At 44.0% G+C, this 27,105-nt stretch overlaps 1 protein-coding gene across 10 annotated transcripts in view; it reads right to left on the bottom strand.

Moving 5' to 3' along the window:
- Window positions 1-27,105, bottom strand: part of LOC139535577 (inositol 1,4,5-trisphosphate-gated calcium channel ITPR1-like) — a 141,890-nt gene that overhangs the window by 92,302 nt on the left and 22,483 nt on the right. For 7 of the 10 annotated variants that reach the window (XM_071335118.1, XM_071335123.1, XM_071335124.1 and 4 more), the window contains exons 4-13: window positions 17,994-18,109; window positions 17,381-17,467; window positions 13,921-14,079; window positions 12,064-12,162; window positions 10,925-11,008; window positions 10,668-10,814; window positions 5,729-5,824; window positions 5,416-5,460; window positions 5,260-5,289; window positions 3,901-4,055 (exon numbers count right to left, since the gene is read on the bottom strand). In XM_071335118.1, coding sequence (XP_071191219.1) covers window positions 3,901-4,055; window positions 5,260-5,289; window positions 5,416-5,460; window positions 5,729-5,824; window positions 10,668-10,814; window positions 10,925-11,008; window positions 12,064-12,162; window positions 13,921-14,079; window positions 17,381-17,467; window positions 17,994-18,109 — 1,018 coding nt within the window. The remainder of the gene's footprint in view (window positions 1-3,900; window positions 4,056-5,259; window positions 5,290-5,415; window positions 5,461-5,728; window positions 5,825-10,667; window positions 10,815-10,924; window positions 11,009-12,063; window positions 12,163-13,920; window positions 14,080-17,380; window positions 17,468-17,993; window positions 18,110-27,105) is intronic. The other 3 variants (XM_071335121.1, XM_071335127.1, XM_071335128.1) reach the window with 1 other exon arrangement.

Raw genomic sequence — 27,105 nt, 5'->3', positions numbered from 1 at the left:
ACACACACACACACACACACACACACACACACACACACACACACACACACACACACACACACACACACACACACACACACACACACACACACACACACACACACTCTACCGGTCAAAAGCTTTAGAACACATACTCATTCAAGGCTTTTCTTTATTTTTACTATTTTCTACATTGAAGAATAAGACATCAAAACTATGAAATAATTTATATTTTGCAATGTTGTTCAAAAGTGTTGGAAAAACGTGTCAATAACCAACTGACTGGCTCACAAGTCCTCAACTGGCAGCTTCATTAAATAGTACCCGCAAAACACCAGTCTCAACGTCAACAGTGAAGAGGTGACTCTGGGATGCTGGCTTTCTAGGCAGAGTTGCAAAGAAAAAGCCATATCTCAGACTGGCCAATAAAAATGTAATATTAAGACGGGCAAAAGAACACAGACACTGGACAGAGGAACTCTGCCTAGAAGGCAAGCATCCCGGAGTCTCCTCTTCACTGTTTATGTTGAGACTGGTGTTTTGCGGGTGCTATTTAATGAAGCTGCCAGTTGAGGACTTGTGATGCATCTGTTTCTCCAACTAGACACTCATGTCTAATGTACTTGTCCTCTTGCTCAGTTGTGCACCGGGGCCTCCCACTCCTCTTTGTATTCTGGTAGAGCCAGTTTGCGCTGTTCTGTGAAGAGAGTAGTACACAGCGTTGTACCAGATCTTCAGTTTCTTGGCAATTTCTCATATGGAATAGCCTTTATTTCTCAGAACAAGAATAGACTGACGAGTTTCAGAAGAAAGGTCTTTGTTTCTGGCCATTTTGAGCCTGTAATCGAAAGCACAAATGCTGTTGCTCCAGATACTCAACTAGTCTAAAGAGTCTAAAGAAGGCCAGTTTTATTGCTTCTTTAATCAGAACAACAGTTTTCAGCTGTGCTAACATAATTGCAAAAGGGTTTTCAAATGATCAATTAGCCAATTAAAATAATAAACTTGGATTAGCTAACACAACGTGCCATTGGAACACAGGAGTGATGGTTGCTGATAATGGGCCTCTGTAGATATTCCATAAGCAAAAATGTTTTATATATATATATATATATATTTATTAGGTAGGCCTAAAGGTTTTTAGGCAAAATAACCCAATCAAAACGGAAAGCTCATTGAAAGTTGGAATATGCCAGACCTATTGGGCCAAAATCAATTATGGCCTATTGTATAGTTAAAATAACAAAAATGAAGGAAACTTTTAAGAGATCAGATTGTTTTTGATTATAAATGACACTTAATTAGCTACCCACCTCGTTCCTTTCTTTTAGCATGTGCACGTAGTAAGTAGGCTACACCATCACGATTTCAGGATATGGGGCGGCAGGGTGCCTAGTGGTTAGAGCTTTGGACCAGTAACCCGAAAGGTTGCTAGGTCGAATCCCCGAGCTGACAAGATAAAAATCTGTTGTTCTGTCCCTGAACAAGGCAGTTAACCCACTATTCCTAGACTGTCATTGAAGATAATAATAATAATTTGTTCTTAACTGACTTGCCTAGTTAGATAAAGAAAGAAATACAGTACGATTCTTTAGTTGTGGACATTAAATCACCGCACTCCGTCCCTTGCTCTTGGTTCTCATCTTTGTAAATCACATTGATTTTGCACTTATCTGTTTTTATCAGTTTCTTTATGAAAATATTTAGCAAACTTCATGACAGTAGCTCAAGCAAGGGGGTATAGCGGCACACAAGCAGACTACAAATGCATATTGGGCCGGGCATGCCCTGAGCTCGTGAAATGAGCGCTACTGGAGCGCTATTGGAACGAAATTGGAGCAGGGGCGAGAAGGCCGACACTCCAGCCTTTGGGAATCTCACTCCGTGCTCCAGTCAAATTGAGCACTCGTCGCTCCCTTCAGCTCTGCTCCGCTCACATACTCTGGTATCCACCTTCTCTGGCCGTAGGCGCAGACAGTACACCAGACACTGGCTGTATTCTTGGCCCGGTTGCGTAATGACCCATTAGGCTAACAGGCTTACCTTTGTGTAGACCATCCACCATGCTCAATCTAATGACTCACACCTAAAGCTCAGCCTGCCTACTCGTGTCCTGAAGAACATGGGTTATTTCAGGTAGGAAGGGAGGGGAGGAGGAGCCGAGAGGGAGGGTGCAGCCAATAGTAGCCAGAAGGCAGGCACGCACCTGACAACGTTACACAATGCAGTCTTTGACACTACAGTGAGAGACGCTGGCCTTATCTGATGTGATGCTGGTGACAGAAACAACCACACTATTGTTATTTTAGCAAACACCGCCATTGCACATGATACAGTCAATAAGGGTGAAGAAGAAGGAACACAGCAAAGGTAAATATAGACATATGGTATGTCAGCAATCTACGCCCTGTTGCGCACATGAGAGAGCTAGTCATCTTTACTCACACTAGTGTGTGTGTGTGTGTGTGTGTGTGTGTGTGTGTGTGTGTGTGTGTGTGTGTGTGTGTGTGTGTGTGTGTGTGTGTGTCAGTCAATAGAGTTTCAGACACTTGTAGAATCTATGTCAAGGTGCATTGAAGCTGTTCTGGCTCGTGGTGGCCCAATGTCCTATTAAGACACTTTATGTTGAGAAAACATGTTTTTCGAGGCAGGGTTTCTGTATAGCACTTTGTGACATCTGCTGATGTAAAAAGGGCTTCATAAATACATTGGATCGAGCACACCTTAATATCACATCGTCTGATGTCCATATTTGCAGTAATACAGTATATGGACAGAACCTGATCATTCCCATGTATTTGGAAGTAGCCGTCTGAAAGAGCAGTTTACTTCATGAGAAATATGATGGTGTGTTTTCTGTGTGGGGGCAGATGGATGGTTATTCAACATCTGGCTTCCGTGTTTAGTTAGGGGACCGGGAGGTGGCTAGATCAAGACATGTTGCAACATCTTCTGGTTCTCCTGAACAAGCCTGCAGTGCTGCAGTCTGCCTCATCACCATGGTTTCCTGCTTCAAACCATACCGGGACTTTCCTGACTATTATTAGATAGTAGAAAACAAACTGGACTCCCTCCTACACACACGCACACACAGAAAGTGGAATGAATGGCCAATGTCCGGTATCACCTCAGCAAGGTCAGAGTTCTGACTGATTTTGAGAAAACACAACAGCACATTGCTGTGGTAGATGGGGAGACATCTTAGAACTATGGATCACTTTGAAAACAAAAGTTCTAAAATTGAATCAAACCTTCTATTCACATCAAAGAACAAACAATTGAACATTTCTTTAGCTATCCCACAATAGCCATGAAATGGTCCTCTCTGAGGACTGCTCAGAGAGGCTGCTCCTTGGTTTCTCAGACTAACTAGGCTGCATGATTAGACACCCCTGAGGTCCCTTCCCCATCTCTATGAAAATGCGTCACGGGTGGGTGCCCCATCCAGTCAACACGTGACTGTCAGCAGCAGCAGCAGCCTGTAACACGGCCGCTACAGGAGGAAATAAAGTCCTGCCCACTACTTCCCCTGACTCCTAGTAACCCTGGACTCCCTAATAACCTGACGGTACAGGTTCACGTGGGGATAACGTTGGGATAAAGAGGGCACCAGATAGATTTGCATCAAGCGTCGCCTGTGCTATTTAGACCAGGTTGTTTGAAGATGTGATGAAAGACAGATCATAGCGGCAGGTAGGCTAGTGGTTAGAGCGTTGTACTAGTAACCGAAAGGTTGTACAATCGAATCCCCGAGCTGACAAGGTAAAAATCTGATGTTCTGCCCCTGAAAAGGGCACTGTTCTTAGGCCATCATTGAAAATAAGAATTTGTTCTTAACTGACTTGCCTAGTTAAATAAAGGTAAAATGTTAAAAATAGCAGGTATAGCATGTGTGGAGAGGTGTGATATTTGACTGTGTACCTGGGCACTAGGGAGTCCCCACCTCTCAGGGTGGTAGGGTCCAGCTCAAAGATAGAGGAGATGTCCATGCCATCAGGAACAGACACCAGTTGGTACATGACCCTTTCCTGGGGGGTTCGCAAACGCGCTCTCAGGGCCTCATGGTCCGAGTCCAACTGGAGGTACAGTATAAAGAGGACACTGTTAGTTCATATTGAAGTCCCAACACAGCAGTCCAGTTCATCATTTCAATATTACTGTGACTGTGTGTAACACAGATGAGGAATGAAGATATGTTTCCTCTAATCTGTTTCTAGTTAAGACTTATGCATGGCAACAATAACTTAAAATCAGTGCTATATCAATGGATCACATTAAGAAGTTAAAGCATTGCAACATTGTTCGGGTTACTGCAGTCAGAGATTTTCTAATTTCCAGCTTTACAGTACAGTAAGGCAAGTTAATCATTATTCTGATATTGGGATAATTGACTAACCTAACTCCCTCTTTTCCTCCATCCCCCAAGACAAATACACAAACCAACACATCTCTCCTTGTATTAGCTGTACTCATCAGTACCACTCAGATGAGGACTGAGCAAGAAGTTACGTTGAGATGGGAGTTACGCCAACTCAGAGACCTTTTCCAATTTTAGAAGAGCTAATGTGTTGTTGACGCATCCTGTCAAGTTGACTGATCTAAAGGCTAATTCAATTCAGAATGCATTTAGATTTATATGATATATAAATCTATAAATAAAAACATTTGCGGAATGTTCCCCAATGATGGAAGGAGGGCCCCCCCGAGTGAAAAAGTTTGGGAACCACTAATCTAGGCTAAGGGCTTATATAATAAGTGAGTTTTTATGAATGCAATTCAATAAGAAGGAAACAGAATCAAACTATGGAAAGACAGACAGACCCTGGATTCTACCACAGAAGATCATGTTTCTTTGGCATATTCCCTCCATAGACACACTCCACACAGAGTAATAGATGGTGTTCTACTGCCATCTATGGCGGAGCTCCAGTACCATACACAGAGAATATGGTATGATGACATCCAGTGGAGATCTACTACAACTGCCAATGCCATTGAATTTGTAAACCTATATTACAAGTGGACGCTCTCCTTTCAGAATATGCAGAAAAATCTTCAAAATGTGATGATGATCGAAAATGGTTTTCATAAGAACTACTCAAAACACACTACACACAAACAGTGGCTTGTATGGAGAGACCCGAATTAAGGAAGTCAGACCAAGATTTAGTTGAACTCTCTTCAAGAGGGTGAATTCGCTATTAAATCATGGTTAAAGAATCTCTCAATTCATCAATGAAGTATTTCAGAGGATGAAACACACCAGGACAGACACAGTACCTGGAAGTTAAAGGGAACAGAATCAACCACCTGAAAAGAAAAACAAGATCCAACACAGAGTTGAAAGTGTAGATCAGCAGCGGTAAATAAGGCAAGTCAGAGCAAACACAGCTCACACATGAAACACAGACATTGAGTAGTCTCTGGTTGACTTACTGAGGATCTGGGCTCAGGACATTCTTCCTTATAGTCGGGGTTCACCTGAAAATATATCAAGAACCAGAATGGGATACTTAACTCCAACATGTGAGGAAGCAAGAGACAATACATAGTCCTCTTATAAGTGAATAGAAAATAGATCAGGTCCAACTTAATCAAGCCCCGTTGTTAAGACTTTCAGATCGCATACTGAAGCACTACAAGATGATTGTACACATTATACTCCCAGGTATTAATCAACTGAGCCATGCAAGTGGTTGGTTGGTAGACTACCATGTAATAAGACTACTGTCGGTGTGAGAGGACTCACCTCAGCAGCCAGGTATGATCCTGTCGCAAGGTGTTTGAACCGGAACAGGCTGTTCCAGTAGCCAGCCCCGCCCCGACAAGGGTCATGGTGGACCACCTGATAAAAGAATGCAAAACCTGACAGCATGAGAAACAGCTGTCTGGACTGATAACATACGAGTAAAAACCTCTTATAAGATACAAGACGACCCACATGGTTTCACCTGGTTCTCTCCATCCCAGGGGCCTCATTTATCAACCATGTGTAGGCAAAAACATGTGCGTAAACCAGGCATGGGATCATTTACACGCAAAGTGTGAGATTTATTTTTTTGAGACTTGGAGGAAAACTCGCCTCCCTGCGGACCTGGCATCCTTTCACTCCCTCCTCTCTACATTCTCCTCTTCTGTCTCTGCTGCTAAAGCCAATTTCTACCACTCTAAATTCCAAGCATCTGCCTCTAACCCTAGGAAGCTCTTTGCCACCTTCTCCTCCCTCCTGAATCCTCCTCCCCCTCCTCCCCCCTCCTCCCTCTCTGCGGATGACTTCGTCAACCATTTTGAAAAGAAGGTCGACGACATCCGATCCTCGTTTGCTAAGTCAAACGACACCGCTGGTTCTGCTCACACTGCCCTACCCTGTGCTTTGACCTCTTTCTCCCCTCTCTCTCCAGATGAAATCTCGCGTCTTGTGACGGCCGGCCGCCCAACAACCTGCCCGCTTGACCCTATCCCCTCCTCTCTTCTCCAGACCATTTCCGGAGACCTTCTCCCTTACCTCACCTCGCTCATCAACTCATCCTTGACCGCTGGCTACGTCCCTTCCGTCTTCAAGAGAGCGAGAGTTGCACCCCTTCTGAAAAAACCTACACTCGATCCCTCCGATGTCAATAACTACAGACCAGTATCCCTTCTTTCTTTTCTCTCCAAAACTCTTGAACGTGCCGTCCTTGGCCAGCTCTCCTGCTATCTCTCTCAGAATGACCTTCTTGATCCAAATCAGTCAGGTTTCAAGACTAGTCATTCAACTGAGACTGCTCTTCTCTGTGTCACGGAGGCGCTCCGCACTGCTAAAGCTAACTCTCTCTCCTCTGCTCTCATCCTTCTAGACCTATCGGCTGCCTTTGATACTGTGAACCATCAGATCCTCCTCTCCACCCTCTCCGAGCTGGGCATCTCCGGCAAGGTCCACGCTTGGATTGCGTCCTACCTGACAGGTCGCTCCTACCAGGTGGCGTGGCGAGAATCTGTCTCCGCACCACGTGCTCTCACCACTGGTGTCCCCCAGGGCTCTGTTCTAGGCCCTCTCCTATTCTCGCTATACACCAAGTCACTTGGCTCTGTCATATCCTCACATGGTCTCTCCTATCATTGCTATGCAGACGACACACAATTAATCTTCTCCTTTCCCCCCTCTGATAACCAGGTGGTGAATCGCATCTCTGCATGTCTGGCAGACATATCAGTGTGGATGACGGATCACCACCTCAAGCTGAACCTCGGCAAGACGGAGCTGCTCTTCCTCCCGGGGAAGGACTGCCCGTTCCATGATCTCGCCATCACGGTTGACAACTCCATTGTGTCCTCCTCCCAGAGTGCTAAGAACCTTGGCGTGATCCTGGACAACACCCTGTCGTTCTCAACTAACATCAAGGCGGTGACCCGTTCCTGTAGGTTCATGCTCTACAACATTCGCAGAGTACGACCCTGCCTCACGCAGGAAGCGGCGCAGGTCCTAATCCAGGCACTTGTCATCTCCCGTCTGGATTACTGCAACTCGCTGTTGGCTGGGCTCCCTGCCTGTGCCATTAAACCCCTACAACTCATCCAGAACGCCGCAGCCCGTCTGGTGTTCAACTTTCCCAAGTTCTCTCACGTCACCCCGCTCCTCCGCTCTCTCCACTGGCTTCCAGTTGAAGCTCGCATCCGCTACAAGACCATGGTGCTTGCCTACGGAGCTGTGAGGGGAACGGCACCTCCGTACCTTCAGGCTCTGATCAGGCCCTACACCCAAACAAGGGCACTGCGTTCATCCACCTCTGGCCTGCTCGCCTCCCTACCTCTGAGGAAGTACAGTTCCCGCTCAGCCCAGTCAAAACTGTTCGCTGCTCTGGCACCCCAATGGTGGAACAAACTCCCTCACGACGCCAGGTCAGCGGAGTCAATCACCACCTTCCGGAGACACCTGAAACCCCACCTCTTTAAGGAATACCTAGGATAGGATAAAGTAATCCTTCTAACCCCCCCCCCCCCCTTAAAAGAGTTAGATGCACTATTGTAAAGTGGTTGTTCCACTGGATATCATAAGGTGAATGCACCAATTTGTAAGTCGCTCTGGATAAGAGCGTCTGCTAAATGACTTAAATGTAAATGTAAATGTAAATTTAAAAATGGGAACGCTTGCTTGAGAGTGTATGTAAATGTACACACAACCATGACCATGTGTATGGACAGTGCCAAGTGGGGGAATGAGGGAACTGCTTGTCAAGAGTAACCTAGAGAATGGGGAAAACATATATTGAAAATGTGTGAATTCAATCATTCTTCGATTTCATTGTATTTCCATTGTGAATTCATGCAACATAGTATCTTAACAGGCTATATCATATACATACATATACAAAGCATGTGGACACCCCCTCAAATTAGTGGATTTGCCTATTTCAGCCACAACCGTTGCTGACAACTATATAAAATTGAGCTCACAGCCATGCAATCTCCATAGACAAATATTGGCAATAGAATGGCCTTATTGAAGAGCTCAGTGACTTTCAACGTGGCACCGTCAAAGGACGTCACTTTTCCATCAAGTCAGTTCGTCAAATTTCGCTAGAGCTGCGTTGTGGCTAGAGCTGCCACGGACAACGTAAGTGATGTTATTGTGGAAACGTCTAGGAGCAACAACGGCTCAGCCGCAAAGTGGTAGGCCACGCAAGCTCAAAGAATGGGACCGCCGGGTGCTGAAGGTCGTAAAAACTGTCTGTCCTTGGTTGCAACACTCACTACCGAGTTTCAAACTGTCTCTGGAAGCCACGTCAGCATAATAACTGTTCGTCGGGAGCTTCATGAAATGAGTTTCCATGGCCGAGCAGCCGCACACAAGCATCGGCTGGAGTGGTGTAAAGCTCACCGCCATTGGACTCTGCAGCAGTGGAAACGCGTTCTCTGGAGTGATGAATCTGCTTCACCATCTGGCAGTCCAACGGATTAATCTGGGTTTGGTGGATGCCAGGGGAACGCTACCTGCCCAAATGCATAGTGCCAACTGTAAAGTTTGGTGGATGAGGAATATTGGTCTGGGGCTGTTTTTCATGGTTCGGGCTAGGACCCTAAGTTCCAGTGAAGGGAAATCTTAACGCTACAGTATACAATGAAATTCTAGACGATTCAGTGCTTACAACTTTGTGACAACAGTTTGGGGAAGGCCCTTTCAAGTTTCAGCATGACAATGCCCCTGTGCACAAAGCGAGGTCCATATAGAAATTGTTTGTCAAGATTGGTGTGGAAGAACTTGACTGGCCTGCACAGAGCCCTAACCTCAACCCCAACAGGCCTCATCGCCCAACATCAGTGCCTGACCTCACTATTGCTCGTGCCTAAATGGAACCATGTCCCCGCAGCAATGTTCCAACATGTAGTGGAAAGCCTTCCCAGAAGAGTGGCGGCTGTTATAGCAGCAAAGGGGGGACCAACTCCAAATATGCCCATGATTTTGGAATGAGATGTTCAACAAGCAGTTGTCCACATACTCTTGGTCATGTAGTGTAATTTGACCACATCAGTGTATTTTGTTATGATAATAATCCATATAAAGTACAGTAATTATTAAATCAAAAGGCAAGTGTGAAAGTGAAACCATTGTTGAAGTTAATGGGAAATTGAATGCGAGAAAGCTGATCTTGCTCTGTTTGAGACACGCTGCATTTCGCAGAGAGCACGTTTTTTGTGACAGGTGGGACCTTTTTACAGAAAGTACAGATTGGCATATCAGATATCATTTTTTGCAAAGACCCTCTGGTTTTTGGCCACAGGCACACACCATCACACAACAGTTTGCGGTCAAGAGGGGTTTCTTTGCAATTTATGGGTTCCCAAATACCAACGGAGCGATAAAAGCCCCATCCCAAAACGAGTTAAACTATGGAAAAGTCTACAACTCAATTAATGTGCAGGTGATAGGTTATGTGACGCACAAAAGACGCTGCTGAATGTGGTGTCAAGGTGGCCAGGTGCAACGCACGGCTCATTCAGTCTACACAACAGCAATGTTGGCCTCTACGCCTACAGGAGAGAGCTGTTGAGGATGGGTGGCTTATTGGTGAGTGTTGCCTACTCATTTGAAGTATATTTGCCATTGCTAAAGCAACTTGAATTATCCTAATGGCCCTCTCTTTGTAGCTACTGTTTGTTCAAATGTTTACTGGTCAAGCCACAACTGAGCGAGACAAATAAAACCTTTTGGTTGTACTCAACCTCTGACACCAACACCTTTATTTCAGTCTCGGAAAAGTTATATGATTCTTAGCTTTTTTTGTTGCACCATTGTATATCATGGTACAGCGGTGTATATTTCCCACAGGCTTTAAAGGGATGATTTTGACCATATGCAAATAGCCAAGGTAGTGCACGAGCACTGAGGCTGAGAACAATATTGGTATATATCATTGGAGATCTCCTACCAGTGTGTGTATGATGCCCGTGTGATGGTTTGATAAATCACACTTTCTTTGCAAACGGACATTCTAAATTCTGTTTGTAAGTAGCATTTTAGAATAGTTTCACCGCAAAATTGATAAATTAGGCCCCAGGACTTATTCACGGTAAGTAGCTTTGGAACAACCTACAGAATGTCATGGCAATGCAAAGTTATCGTGTAAACATATCCTTAAATATCAGTGTCATATGTGATCGTGTACCATGAATTACACCATGTATCTAATATCTCATTGTCCTATGCTCACCTCCACTTCCCACAATGCCTTGCTGCTAGTGGCGGAGGTGGCGGACTGGCGTCCTGTAGTCCTGAGAAAGACGTACTCCTTCTTCTTGAAGTCGTCACATGTCAGGAACTTCTCCTGCTCTGCATGGAACAGCCGAACAACGTCACCCTGGCAACACAAACACAGACACCAGTCAGGAAAATGAGGGCAGGAGAGCCATCTACCCTGTTTGTGTTATTGTGTCCAATACATTTCAATCAACTAATCAGAGTACCTACCCCTTTAAGAATAGTCTCCTTGTTGTCACTCCATTTCATGAACAAAACTACTTTCCAACTTGTGTTGCAGTTTACAGAGTTCACCTGAAAAACAAAATGAAAAGCATGTGTGAGTTGTGTCAGGAAAGACTTGGTTTAATTCTCAGTTATACGGTTGGGATAGACTTTAATTCACATCATCAAGTTTGTCTTAAAAAAGTGACATCAAAACAAATGAGCCTGCGCCTTTTTGTGCATGTGGGTTTGTACAGGCTTGCAGGAATGGAGCTCAGTAATTATGCACTGTGTGTACAAAACATTGGGAACAACTGCTCTTTCCATAACAGATTAACCAGGTGAAGCCAGGTGAAAGCTATGATCCCTTATTGATGTCACTTGTTAAATCTACTTCCATCAGTGTAGATGACGGGGAGAAGACAGGTTAAAGAAGGATTTTTAAGCCTTGGACATGGATTGTGTATGTGTGCCATTCAGCGGGTGAATGGGCAAGACAAAAGATTTAAGTGCCTTTGAGTATGGTTGTAGGTGCCAGGGGCACCGGTTTGAGTGCGTCAAGAACTGTAACGCTGCTGGGTTTTTCAAGCTCAACAGTTTCCCGTGTGTATGAAGAATGGCCCACCACCCAAAGGACATCCAGCCAACTTGACATAACTGTGGGAAGCATTAGTCAACATGGGCCAGCATCCCTGTGGAACGCTTTTGACACCTTGTAGAGTCCACGCCCTGACGCATTGAGGCTGTTCTGAGGGCAAAAGGGGGTGCAACTCAATATTAGGAAGGTGTTCCTAATGTTTCGTACACTGTCATTTTTCATTTATGGCTGTTGAGCTTTAAGAATGGTGTATGGACTAGCATAAACAACCATCACTTCATTAATTCAAGACAATATGGCCGTTTTACACTCCATTCTTCACATATAGCAAGGATGATTAGTACGCAACAAAAATAAAACAGGAACTAATGAATGCATTTCCTCATCTTTGAGAGGACAGAATGAACAATAACAAAGCACAGTTCTCAGCATAGTTAAAACCTGCACTACTCAAGGAAGTGAAATGTTCAGGGACACCTTGGTTAATAAAACAATAGAGACTTTCCCAATATGGATTCTGTTCCACAAGATGAAACATGTACTCTACCTCATTGCATCCTGGGTTGTCCACCAGCTGATGGCTGCTGGCGTGAAGGGGCTGTCCAGCGTTCACAGGGTTAAGGACCACCTTGTCTCCAATCACCACCTAGACAGACCGGGGAGCAATCATTAGTATTATTATACACACACAGTATAATCAACTACACAGAATATCACGGCCACACACGCTCACACATGTACACACAGAGACATGGACACAGAGACACAACTAACACTAATAATTCAATATTAAACTGATTATGGCAGTAGGCTGATTTTGCAATAGTCATATAAACACCTTACTCTGCTTATCCTAATTGTCGTGAGGTCAAAATCTAAGTAAGCATACGCTGCTTTTCTGAGCATTATTTCGAAATTATTAGGACATGTAAACACCTTAAAAATCTGCATTCCAGCGGTGTATTTTAGCTGCGCAGGTGCTCGCACCAGCCGAGAGCCGCCTCCTTTTGGGCGAGTGAAGTGAGTTCAGAACAACTGAATGTATGCATCTTAGAGGTAGTAGTATTCACTTAAAAACTTTATATGTCCCAACTCAGAATCAAATATGCTTCCCCAAAATAACATGTTCCCTGTGGTAGAACGTTAATATTGATTGCCGATTTCCTGCATTTTCAGAGTGCCTTCAGGTAGATGGATTTCAGATGCATCCATGCTTCTTACAAAGCATGTAAACGTTTTAATCGAACCATTATATTAAATATGCATCCACAATAATCACTTTATTGTGTGCATGTAACTGCCATCATTATCATATATATGATCATGTAGAAAACCACTGATAGCATTTGTACATACATCAGTGTTCTCCAGAGTGTGCTGATCTACAGAGGCCCCAGCAGAGCTGCTTCACATGGCAGCTCAGGCACACGCACACAGGGAGGGGTCAGATTAGTTTAGAGCAGAGGAAAGGTGCCCTTCAAGATAACCAGAAGCTCTCCACTTCTGGCAACAGTTGATTGCACAATGAAAGAGAACAGCTGTGGTCTTATAACAGCCAGGTGAAATCCTGCTGCCCCACGGGATGTCCTGCCGCACAGGTCTGAGAACTACCACCGCATGATTCATTCCTGTCAACATCCACTATCCTCTTAATGTATATAACTAGTGCTTGGTGCTATGTAACACCAGGCAAATAATGATAACACATTGGTTGACTTGTTCACATCAGACCATGTTGGCTACCAAGCACTAGGTGGCCACACTGGACCATCTCATCAGCACAGGAATCATTCAGCCAGAAATACCCTAATGGCTAAAGCTAATGAACTTACCTACGGTAGCCTACTTGCAATTGAACTAGTACACACCCTGAAGCCATCACAATGTCAAAATAGGTAATGATATATTCATGTATTTGTACAACTTGTCAATTCTATACACCCCTGATTCTATTTATAAAGCAGGTAAGCTTAAGCGGCATCAAGCGTTAATAGAGGAGTGCTGTCCGAGAGATCCCTGTGGTAATGATTTTTGCTGTGGCCACTGACGCCAGGAGCTTTAAGAATCTTGTGTGCCAGACTCATCATGTGAACTTTCAGTGAGATCTTTACATGTTAAGCTCTTAATCACTCTTTATCTAGATGCCTACTGACAATACAACTTTGACCAGCTAGCCTGAATGGTTAAATGTTAAAATGCTAGGCATATCCACCAATTAAGAAATTGAAACCTGAAGAGAACAATACCGATAGCTATGAATCAGAACAATCAATGAGCATCACGTCTTGCTCTTGAGAGGAAAGGCTGTTGTCTGGGCTTTACCATTGTTCTATAGAGAGACATGACAAGACCTCCTATCTGACCTTTGACTCACACTACAGCCAACCCTGGGCTAGACACTCACACTGTCTCCCAGGGAGCGCAGTTTGTAGAAGGGCTGAATGTAAAACCAGGAGCCCTCGTTGCCTGCAGAGTCCAGCGTCACCCTCATTGCATTCTTCTCCAACAGGGCAGGGAGTCGCTTATTCACTGTCAGGTACTTATTGCTTTTCAAGTGCAACAGCTGAAACAGTGGCAAACAACAGACACAGTTATAAACTCATACGTGCATGTAAACATAATAAGTGTACAGATGCATGTCACAGTCTGAGTCTATCATGGAGTATATCTACAAGGAGATTTGGAGTTAGATATCAAATAATGGCACAGTGGCCATTCCTAGAAATCCCCAAAGGAATGGCCCCTTTTCTCCCCCTGGATTATTATTATTAATATATATAAGAATAATCCAAGGCACTTGTTCAGATATAAAATCGGCAAAAAAAGTGTCCCTTTTTCAGGACCCTATCTTTCAAAGATAATTCATAAAAATCCAAATAACTTCACAGATCTTCATTGTAAAGGTTTAAACACTGTTTCCCATGCTTGTTCAATGAACCCTAAACAATTAATGAACATGAACCTGTGGAATGGTCATTAAGACACTAACAGCTTAGGCAATTAAGGTCACAGTTATGAAAACTTAGGACACTAAAGAGGCCTTTCTACTGACTCTGAAAAACACCAAAATAAAGATGCCCAGGGTCCCTGCTCATCTGCATGAACGTGCCTTAGGCATGCTGCAAGGAGACATGAGGACTGTAGATGTGGCCAGGGCAATAAATTGCAATGTCCGTACTGTGAGACTCCTAAGACAGCGCTACAGGGAGACAGGACGGACAGCTGATCATCCTCGCAGTGGCAGACTACGTGTAACAACACCTGCACAGGATCGGTATATCTGAACATCACACCTGCGGGACAGATACAGGATGGCAACAACAACTGCCGAGTTACACCAGGAACGCACAGTCCATCTATCAGTGCTCAGACTGTCCGCAATAGGCTGAGAGAGGCTGGACTGAAGGCTTGTATGCCTGTTGTAAGGCAGGTCCTCACCAGACATCACCGGCAACAACGTCGCCTATGGGCACAAACCCACCGTCGCTGGACCAGACAGGACTGGCAAAAAGTGCTCTTCACTGACGAGTCGCGGTTTTGACTCACCAGGGGTGATGGTTGGATTCACGTTTATCGTCGAAGGAATGAGCGCTACACCGAGGCCTGTACTCTGGAGCGGGATCGATTTGGAGGTGGAGGATCCGTCATGGTCTGGGGCGGTGTGTCACAGCATCATCGGACTGAGCTTGTTGTCATTGCAGGCAATCTCAACGCTGTGCGTTACAGGGAAGAATTCCTCCTCCCTCATGAGGTACCCTTCCTGCAAGCTCATCCTGACATGACCCTCCAGCATGACAATGTCACCAGCCATCTGCTCATTCTGTGTGTGATTTCCTGCAAGACACGAATGTCAGTGTTCTGCTATGGCCAGCGAATCCCATTGAGCACGTCTGGGACCTGTTGGATCGGAGGGTGAGGGCTAGGGCCATTCCCCCTAGAAATGTCCGGGAACTTGCAGATGCCTTGGTGGAAGAGCGGGGTAACATCTCACAGCAAGAACTGGAAAATCTGGTGCAGACCATGAGGAGGAGATGCACTGCAGTACTAAATGCAGCTGGTGGCCACACCAAATACTGACTGTTACTTTTGATTTTGACCCCCCCTTTTTTCAGGGACACATTTTTCAATTTCTGTTAGTCACATGTCTGTGGAACTTGTTAAATTTATGTCTCAGTTGTTGAATCTTGTTATGTTCATACAAATATTTACACATGTTAAGTTTGCTGAAAGTAAATGCAGTTGACAGTGAGAGGACGTTTCTTTTTTTGCTGAGTTTATTTCTCATGACCTTCTTTGCTCCATAATTTCAACTAAGACATAAATCAGGCATGTTTACACTATTGACCTCAACCAGCCTCGCCGCCTCAAACAGGTATTCTACATTTGCATTGCTTGCTGTTTGGGGTTTTAGGCTGGGTTTCTGTATAGCACTTTGTGACATCGGCTGATGTAAAAAGGGCTTTATAAATACATTTGATTGGTACTGTGAGACTAGACCTTAACCAACCTTTCTGGTTGTGGTTGTTTGTTTTGAGGGAGAAAGCAGGGACTGAAAAAACGAGTAGTTCAAAATGTCTCAGACAATTACAGATATATGCGTTTACAATGCATTCTCTCAAGTGTTGTAGCTACCCACTTACTAGTGTAGTAAGACTGTGTTAAATATTAAACACTGGCAGAGGAGCACAGCTGTACCCTACTGCCCTCAATACCTTTCCTGTCATCACACCCCTAAAACACATAAACCCCATTGGCCTACTGTACAACTTCCTCAAATACAGTTCTGAAAGCATGAGCACCATTTTTCAGGAGATAGCTGTCCTAAAATATATGCAGGTGTTTTGCCTTTTTAGATGATAGATATCGCTAATACAATGGGTCTGTCACTTGACACCAACTGACATAGGGGAGAGTTGGGTAAGTTTTACATTTTTACATTCAGCGTCACTCCTTCAAGGAAAAATGTTTATTCTTTCTAACAAAGATATCTACATATATTTCAGGATGTTGTGTATCCCCCCCACAAAAAATCTGAATTCATGTGAACATTACAGTTTTCAACACAAGTAGTATAGGACAAGTAGTATAGGACTTTTTTGTAAATTAATCATTTTAAGCATCTTTTAACACAGGCTTAACACCTAACTTTTAACATATTCCAGGCCCTGTTCTTACCTCATATCCCAGCTATAATGCCTTGCATTACACCTGGGAAGAAAACACTTCAATTTGCTGAACTTCCATTGGCTCAACTTACCCCAAGGCAAACATTTTGACTATATTAGCCCCCACAGCTACAAGGATACACTTTCATGCTCGGTTTAGGAACTCATATTGAAGCTTATAGAGACCCCAACTGATCAATAGATAAATATAAATAAATATCTACTTTGGTTTAGATACAAGCATCATTAAACCTCTAACACAATACATTCATTTGACTTGGTGAAAATACATTTTTGGGACCAAACTTGCTTTCCATGTGGTTTCTTCCTTCACAGACTCCACAAAATGATGACCTCTTCCTAAATATTTGGTCAAATTATTGGTTTTCTGTATGGTTTCCTAGAAACAAGGGACCTCAACTTAACCCACTCTCCCCTACTATAGAGCACATCTACTTCTAGTGGTCCATTAGACCGGTTTCCCTGTGACATGATAATCTCACTTCTGTGTGGTAAACTTTCACTGGTCAAATATGCAGAGGATGATAAGGCCTGGATGATAATTGTCTGCATTAATGGAGGAGCTGTATTGCCTTTCTGCTCCAGGCTCTTCACTAACCTTAATGACACTGTCATGGTATGGCTATACCAAACTCAATCTCATTGTTACCACGTTACCCTTACTCTTCCTGGTCATACCTGAATTACATTTCCGTATTGGATTACAGTTCCTAGCAGCTTTCGGTTCTCAGATTCATTCTGTTTCTTCTCCAGATCAGCAGCATGCTGAAACATAGGGATAAAATATTATGTCAGACAATACAATAGCCACAAACGAAAGAGAAAACTCAACAGACCGATTGTCGGTCTGCACAGTTCGGGGCCGGTTGTTCGCTATTCATTCGCTTGCTGTCTACGCGGTGTGTTTAAATGGGACCACCCACCGTTGGTGATTGCCATCATTTTCACTTGTTTCTACATGTAGAATCGGTTTGCACTTGGTATGAAAATTACGGCCAGTACTCTGTTCAGAGGTGTGAAGTACTCTTGGGCCGGAGACGCTCGACAATCCTACCGGTCTGTCCATGCCTTTAGATTTAGTGCTCCAAAAACACATTAAGAATAAGATGCAGTACTTTATGAAATACCGATCGGGCTTTATGGCGTGTAATAAAAGTGGAGTGTCTCACTTGTAATGATTTTCTTGACCTCAACAACACGGCAACGCATGCAGATTAGAACCAGAAAGCAGAATGGGAAGCAGTCGAGTTAGAGAACAATGAATAGAAACCATTGGGATGAGGGTACTCACGTGGAGCTTGTTCAGTAGTACTGTGTCAGTCGTGCTGTTTCCCCCTGGTTTTGCTGCCTTCCAGAACTGTTTCTGTGCAGAGTACCTGTTCATGGGGCACAGCTTGAAAAGGCAGTCTGGAAAGAAGAACAGAGAAGGAGAGTCAGAGAAAAGATGTGCTGATTTATCATCAAATCCATAACATTGAGTGCATGATGAATAAAGTGGTGGGAATATTTACCAAAAGGGCATGGAGGAGTAATTGGCTGTCAGTATAACAAGAACATGAATATCTCTAAATCAATACAACAGGATGATGGTGAGACCTGACAGAAAACCCTAGATCCTCCTCCAGTCCCCGAGGCTGGCTACCGGCAAGGCACAATGGGGGACCTGATTATCTGTGACAGGTGTAAAAAACTGCCGTTCCAGTGAGCACCAAGCGCCACCACAAAACTCGTCCAACGAACGCCACAGTACAGGGATTAGCTGTCATGGGATGCATGGTGGGGGAGAGGGAAGAGCGAGATGGATAAGCACAGGAGGAGGTGAAGAAAAGAGAGCCAGGGACAATAGGAGAGAGGGATAGGTAAATGAGCGAGGGAGAGGAAGTGGGTTTATGGAGTGAAGAAGACCATGTTAGGGGAATTAGGATAGGAGGACAGAATTGGGAGGGGTGTAAGCAAATGATACACAGTACGAAGGAAGGGTTGTGTCTTTTCTTTTTTTAACAACAGTTGGCAAACTGTGCAGGAAATGGCAGGGTACAGTATGACACAACCCACAGTGCAAATATTGAGGAACAGACAGGAATCAACATAAAACAGGCCATTGAAATGCTTAAAACAATGCTGCTTTAGATCAAATAAATGGAAGTTTATACAGCAGGCCCACTGTACTAAATAATATAATAATGTACTACTATATATAATACTTAGTACAGAATTGTCACAGTCACGTTAAATACAGCATACTCGGCCAGACTGTGATGATCCAATGATAAAAGGGTCAACAGGTGACATTCTTCAAATACCATCGCCTTCTCCTTTCGTCCATGTTATCACAGCTCTGTGAGAAGTGTATGAATACAGTCAGAGACAGTCTATCACTGACAGGAATGAGTTGTCCTAGCAGGGAGTAAGATTTCCTAGAGAAACACACCTAAGTGTCAGACATGTCACCAAAGCAATTACTGTTGCAATGTACCAATCCCACATCAGAGAGGAAGAAGTGAGGTTTAAAACGCTGGGTTAAAGCTCCATGGAAACCAGTCCTTTTAAATAGCTTAACAGGGCTATTAATACTCAACGGGATCTTAGGATTTAGCCAGGTACACTTTCCCTCTGTTCAGTGCTCAGGCACACGGAGTCTTGCATGGAGTCTCAGTCCTGTTGCTGTGGCTACCTGGAGGAGTGATGAGGCCTGTGAGAGGCTGGAGAGGTGGGGTGAAGACGAGTACACTGCTCCATCCCAAACCAACCTTGAAGCCCCATGAGGAAACTTAGGCAAATAAGGTTGAAACATGCTGATGCCATAGCACTTGGTCATGTCATCACTTGAGGTCATCTCTTGAATTGCCCTCAATAGACTCTGCTATACTTCAAATGCAAAGCCTTCTCTCACTGCGAGAGAACGCTATCCTCTCACTGTGCAGGGGGAACTGTAGCCATGACTGATAGGACTTTCAGAACCACACGAGAGCTCCATTGTTCTACATCCATATCTATTACTGACCAATCTCAGAGTCATTTCAATGGAATCCCAATAACTCTGGAACCTTGAAATTTGCAATAGATGCCCACAATACACTAGAACTTCAGTTCCAGAAGGAACTTCTGACATTGCCTTTAACAAAGTAGTTCACTACCAGCACAGTATTCACTTCATGCATTCAATGTCGGCTGCATTTTTGTTCTGGGCCCAGTTTCCCAAAATCATTTTAGGGCTAAATTAATTTTTAGAACCTTCATAGCAGCACCACTAAATCTCCAAACAGTCTTTGAAATGGTTACAAACAAGCAAAGAATAAAAAGATGAATGAAAACTGAGATGACTGCAAATAAAATATAAATACAGTATAGGCTACATAGGCCTATATACAGTTATCTTTGTTTTCTTTATTATTTGGTTAGGTCAGGGTGTGACATGGGTGGTTTGTTTAGTTTTTGTATTGTCTAGGGGGTTTTGTATGTCTAGGGGTTTTTCTAGTCTAGGTGTTTATATGTCTATGGTTGCCTAGATTGGTTCTCAATCAGAGGCAGCTGTTTATCGTTGTCTCTGATTGGGGACCATATTTAGGTAGCCATATTCCTTGGGTATTTTGTGGGTTGTTATTCTATGTTTAGTTGCCTGTTCTGCACTAGCCATATTGCTTCACGGTTCGTTTTGTTGTTTTGTTTAGTTCAGTGTTCTCTCTTTTATTAAAGAGTTATGTTCGCTTACCACGCTGCGCCTTGGTCTCCTCATTATGACGACCGTGACAGTAAGCATTAGAATAAGCAGCAAGGTTTGCAGCCAGCCAAATAGGCAATAATATATTTCTAAGAGCTGATCCGTCACCAGTATTGTAGAATAATTATAATTATAATGTTAAGGTTAAGTTCAGTTCAAGATTTGAATGAAGAAAGCTGATCCGAGATCAGCGCTGCATGTCTTTCGATCCTATCAGTATCAACACATGCTCCAACAACTCACTTATTGAAAGTTCTCCCTATGTGATGTGAGTTGTTTGGCCATTATAAGAACGATGCATCTTTAAAATTAACTGTGACATCACATCTCTGCGTTGCCTCCGTGCTGCTTGTTGCTACCTGCCAAACTTATTTTTTTTAACTTTTAATAACCGTTTAATTAAAATTATGCATTTAACCCATTTACCAACGTTTAACTTTTTTCCTCGCTGAACTTGATACTTTTTTTACAACTTTTTCCACCCCGGATGCTTTATCTGGACATGTTTCTACAGGATCTCCACCAGCCAAAAAGTTAAATAGTAACATTAACGCTATGCCATCTAATTTCAGTCGCTGTACTCATAATCTACAGGAGAACTATCGCCTCATGGTGAAGATAGCCGAGTTGCAAGCCCAGCTTCATATGCAATCGATAGGCAAGGGCAATTTAAGTGTAGGAAAGAATGAAACAGCATTTGTCACCAGTAAGTACAGATAGTAGTATAAATCCCTTCCCCCACGCACAGTCCCCGCAGCTGGACAATTTTTCAAGGCTTCTGGTAAGAAATGCTGTTGGCATGCTCAACTGGTGTCGCTAATTCAGCCAACATAAACTTTAAAACAGGTTCTCCCCATTAAGCAATGAGTCAGAGTCAGATGCCGAGAGCCTTCTAAGGTCTCTCTTCCACCCGTTACGATTTGGTCTGAGCCACCGAAGCCTCCTACCAATAGCTCTGACAAATTTTAAATCCTGGTCATTGGCAACTCCATTACCCGCAATATTAGACTTCAAAAGAATAATCCAGCGATCAAACACTGTTTACCAGGGGGCAGGGCTACAGACGTAAAGGCTAATCTGAAGAGGGTGCTGGCTAAGGCTAAAACTGGCAAATGTAGTGAGTATAGGGATATTGTTATCCATAGTTACTGTTTACAGGCCTCCTGAGCCGTATACAGCATTCGTCACTGAGTTCCCTGAATTTATATCGGACCTTGTAGTCATGGCAGATAATATTCACATTTTTGGTGACTTCAATATCCACATGGAAAAGTCCACAGACCCACTCCAAAAGGCTTTCGGCTCAGTTTGTTTTGGTCATCGACTCAGTTGGTTTTGTCCAACATGTCTCCAGACCGACGCATTGCCACAGTCATACCCTAGATCTAATTAAGGTCCTGTGTAACAAATATTGTGGATCTAAATGTTTTTCCTCATAATCCTGGACTATCGGACCACCATCTTATTACGTTTCCAATGGCAACATATAGTCTGATCAGACCCTAACCAAGGATTATCAAAAGCCGCACTATAAATTCTCAGACAACCCAAAGATTCCTAGATGTCCTTCCAGACTCCCTCCACCTACCCAAGGACATCAGAGTATAAAAATCGGTTAACCACCTAATTGGGGATCTAAATTTAACCTTTCGTAATACCCTAGATGCAGTCTCTCCCCTAAAAACAAAAAACATTTGTCACAAGAAATGAGCTCCCTGGTATACAGAAAATACTCGAGCCCTGAAGCAAGTTTCCAGAAAATTGGAACGGAAAGACAGTACCAGAAAAGAGCTTGGAAAGTCAGTACCGTACAATATTAAAGAGCTCTCAATGCAACTCGATCAGCCTATTTTTCCAACCTAATTGAGGAGAATAAGAACAATCCAACATTTATTTTTCGATACTGTCGCAAAGCTAAGTAAAAATCAGCATTCCCCAAGAGAGGATGGCTTTCACTTCAGCAATGATGAATTAAACTCTTACAAATCATTTGTACAAGCATTTCGCTACACTCGCAATAACATCTGCTAACCATGTGTATGTGACCAGTAAAATTTGATTTAATTTGTATGTTTTGTTGTTCCTCAAGGTTCCGTTTTAGGACCACTATTGTTTTCACTATATATATATATTCTACCTCTTGGTGATGTCATTCGGAAGCACAATGTCAACTTTCACTACTATGCAGACAACACACAGCTGTACATCTCGATGAAACATGGTGAAGCCCCAAAATTGCCTACCCTGAAAGCCTGTGTTTCAGACATAAGGAAGTGGATGGCGACAAATGTTTTGACTTTTAAACTCAAACAAAACCGAGATGCTAGTTCTAGGTCCCAAGAAACAAAGAGATCTGCTGTTGGATCTGACAATTAATCTTGATGGTTGTACAGTCGTCTCAAATAAAACTGAAGGACCTCTGCATTACTCTGGACCCTGATCTCTCTTTTGACGAACATATCATGAATACTTCAAGGGCAGCTTTTTCTCATCTTTGTAACATTGCAAAAATCAGAAACATTTTGTCCAAAAATGATGCAGAAAAGCTAATCCATGCTTCTGTCACTTCTAGATTAGACTACTGCAATGCTCTACTCTCCGGCTACCCGGATAAAGTCTTTACTGAAGACTCATCTCTTCAGTAGGTCTTATGATTAAGTGTAGTCTGGCCCAGGGGTGCGAAGGTGAACGACAAGGCACTGGAGCAACAAACCGCCCTTGCTGTCTCTGTCTGGCCGTCTCCCCTCACTCCACTGGGATTATCTGCCTCTGACCATATTACGGGGGCTGAGTCACTGGCTTACTAGTGCTCTTCCATGCCGTCCCTAGGAGGTGTGCGTCAATTTAATGGGTTGAGTCACTGACGTGATCTTCCTGTCCGGTTTTGCGCCCCCTCGGGTTCATGCGGTGTTGGAGATGTTTGTGGGCTATACTCCGCCTAGTCTCAGGGTAATAAGTTGGTGGTCTGTTGATATCCCTCTAGTGGTGTGGGGGCTGTGCTTTGGCAAAGTGGGTGGGGTTATATCCTGCCTGGTTGGCCCTGTCCAGGGGTATTGTTGGACGGGGAAACCGTGTCGCCCGACCCCCCCCGTCTCAAACTCCAATATCTATGCTGCAATAGTCTATGTGCAGGGGGGCTAGGGTCAGTCTATTATATCTGGTGTAATTCTCCTGTCTTATCTGGTGTCCTGTGTGAATTTAAGTATGCTCCCTCTAATTCTCCCTCTCTCCCTGCCCTCCCGGAGGACCTGAGCTCTAGGACCATGCATCAGGACTAATTGGCCTGATGACTCCTGGCTGTCCACAGTCAACCTGGTCTCCACCCGGCACAGTCAGAAAAGGACTGGCCACCCCTCAGAGCCTGGTTCCTCTCTAGGTTCCTTCCTAAGCTCCTGCCTTTCTAGGGAGTTTTTCCTAGCCACCGTTCTACATCTGCATTGCTTGCTTTTTGGGGTTTTAGCCTGGGTTTCTGTTTAAGCACTTTATGACACCTGCTGATGTAAAAAGGGCTTTATAAATACATTTGATTTTAAACACTCGCCCATAGCTATCGGGAAGCCAGGCCCAGAGCTAGTATGGCAGTAAACAAACTGCTGCTTAACAGGCGTTTATTTCGTATTTTGGAGAAATTACAGCCTCAAAAGTTCTTAAGCACTCCAGGAACAACTGTACTTTGGTAATAGACTCTTTCCCAATTTTATTAAGTGACTGGCTTCCATATAATATTACCGAGCCAGCAAGCGCAATAAAAAAAACTGTCTGGCCAGCTAAAACTGGTACAGCTAGCTAGCTAACTAATAGTACCTGCTGAGTCAGGCTTTTATCTTTCCCTATTTGTTTCGACACTTGTGGGTCATCAGACTTCAAAAACAACAACAGTAGGCCTATACCTAGCGGTCTTTAAGTTTTTTGTATATTCTCACTAACTAAAGTTTAGTTATTTCTTTAGCTAGCTAGACAGGTGGAACAAACTGAAGGGAACTGTCAAGCAGCCGTGCAGTGAGTGTGTGAGTGACCAGCTGCCTGCAAAATGGGGTGCCTATTTTCTCAGGCGCACAATGAATTGATTGAAGCAGTTTACTGGTAGGTAGCATGCCTTGATGTGGAGAACCTATAGAATGCGGAATCACATTTTTGTTCATGACATGTAAGGTCTAGAGCAGGGCTTTGCTTATAAATTCACAAGATAATGCCCCTCATATGTTGCTACTTCAAAAAGCGATAACATCGAGTTAGCCATGTTTATGGAAGTTCTCATTCCACTGGCCAATGATGACAGTTTCTAGAAGGATGAGCTCACTTAGTGAATATGCACCTGTGGAACGGTTGTTAAGACACTAACAGCTTACAGACGGTAGGCAATTAAGGTCACAGTTATGAAAACTTAGGATACTAAAGAGGCCTTTCTACTGACTCTGAAAAACACCAAAAGAAAGATGCCCAGGGTCCCTGCTCATATGCGTGAATGTGCCTTAGGCATGCTGCAAGAAGGCATATGGCCAGGGCAATAAATTGCAATGTCTGTACTGTGAGACGCCGAAGACAGCACTACAGGGAGACAGGATGGACAGCTGATCGTCCTCGCAGTGGCAGACCACGTGTAACAACACCTGCACAGGATCGGTACATCCGAACATCACACCGGCGGGACAGGTACAGGATGGCAACAACAACTGCCGAGTTAAACCAGGAACGCACAATCCCTCCATCAGTGCTCAGACTGTCCGCAATAGGCTGAGAGAGGCTGGACTGAGGGCTTGTAGGCCTGTTGTAAGGCAGGTCCTCACCAGATATCACTGGCAACAACGTCGCCTATGGGCACAAGCCCACCGTCACTGGACCAGACAGGACTCGCAAAAGGTGCTCTTCACTGACGAGTCACGGTTTTGTCTCACCAGGGGTGATGGTCGGATTTGCGTTTATCGTTGAAGGAATGAGCATTACGTTGAGGCCTGTACTCTGGAGCGGGATTGATTTGGAGTTGGAGGGTCCATCATGGTCTGGGGCGGTGTGTCACAGCATCATCGGACTGAGCTTGTTGTCATTGCGGGCAATCTCAAGGCTGTGCGTTACAGTGAAGACATCCTCCTCCCTCATGTGGTACCGTTCCTGCAGGCTCATCCTGACATGACCCTCCAGCATGACAATGCCACAAGCCATACTGCTCGTTATGTGCATGATTTCCTGGAAGACAGGAATGTCAGTGTTCTGCCATGCCCAGAAAAGAGCCCAGATCTCAATCCCATTGATTGCAGGAATGTCAGTGGCCAGCGAAGAGCCCGGATCTCAAACCCATTGAGCACATCTGGGACCTTTTGGATCAGAGGGTGAGGGCTAGAGCCATTTCCCCCAGAAATGTCCGGGGACTTGCAGGTGCCTTGGTGGAAGAGTGGGGTAACATCTCACAGCAAGAACTGGCAAATCTGGTGCAGTCCATGAGGAGGAGATGCACTGCAGTACTTAATGCAGCTGGTGGCCACACCAAATACTGACTGTTACTTTTGATTTTGAACCCCCCCCTTTTTTCAGGGACACATTATTACATTTCTGTTAGTCACATGTCTGTGGAACTTGTTCAGTTTATGTCTCAATTGTTGAATCTTGTTATGTTCATACTAATATTTATGCATGTTAATAAGTTTGCTGAAAATAAACTCAGTTGACAGTGAGAGGATGTTTCTTTTTTTGCTGAGTTTAATATCACAGTTGAGTATTGATCAATCTCCAACCAAGCACAGAATGCTGCTCCCTGAGTGAGTCTGCTTCTGTATGTCAGAGATGTAAGGTCTGGTTTGGTTCCAGGAAATCAGCATATGGTTTTCCTTCTGTACTGTGGCATGAACACACTTTGCACTTGTCTTGCTAAAATGAACTGCCTGGTCTTGCATCTAATCAAACACCATGGTGTATTATTATAATGCAAAAGCACAAGACAGGGCTGGACATGGTGGGAAAAGTCAAGGGGGATTAACCCGTGCAGGACCTTGTGCTCTATTTCTGACAAAGAGAAAAATATTAACATTTAGGACAGATGTTTAGCAGGGAGGGCAGGATCAAGACAACTAAAAAGTTCCTAGGTAGCCTAGTCTCTAATTACGTGCATCTGAGATTTGCTCTCTTTCCTAAAAGCAGAATTCTTCCTTCCTCTTCATTTTTCGCCAGTTAGACAGCATTGCCAAATAAGGCAGGGAGGTCAGTGGGAAAAGGAGCTGGAGATAGGAATGGACCCTGCTGCCAATGTCTACCAATACTCTTGTAGGCCTACCCCTCAGACAAAAACTCTGGTGACCTACAGTATAACCACCCAATACAACATCAGTCCAGATAACTTTAGTCACTCCCACTGCTGCAACTAAGGTTCATCCATCCAAGCCTAGATGATTAAATAGACGAATGTCCAGTAGTGGTCATGTGTGGCTATTTGGGGAACCGAAACAACAGTTGTGCAAACCACAACAAAAATATCTCGCCATCTTGACAATGCAAATCATTGAGCAGAAACACAATTCCGAAATGTGGCTAAAGACGAATTGTAGGACTATTCTCAATCAAAAATGAGAATGGTAAGGCCAGAAAATAAACAACAGCGGTACGAAAACATACAGTTGAAGTCGGAAGTTTGCATACACTTAGGTTGAAGTCATTAAAACTAGTTTTTCAACCACTCCACAAATGTACTGTT

Source organism: Salvelinus alpinus, chromosome 12 (assembly GCF_045679555.1).
Source record: "Salvelinus alpinus chromosome 12, SLU_Salpinus.1, whole genome shotgun sequence".
In the NCBI taxonomy this organism is placed as follows: Eukaryota; Metazoa; Chordata; class Actinopteri; order Salmoniformes; family Salmonidae; genus Salvelinus; species Salvelinus alpinus.
The sequence above is the reverse complement of the archived record's forward strand: the minus strand, read 5'-3'. Positions and strand labels throughout refer to the sequence as shown.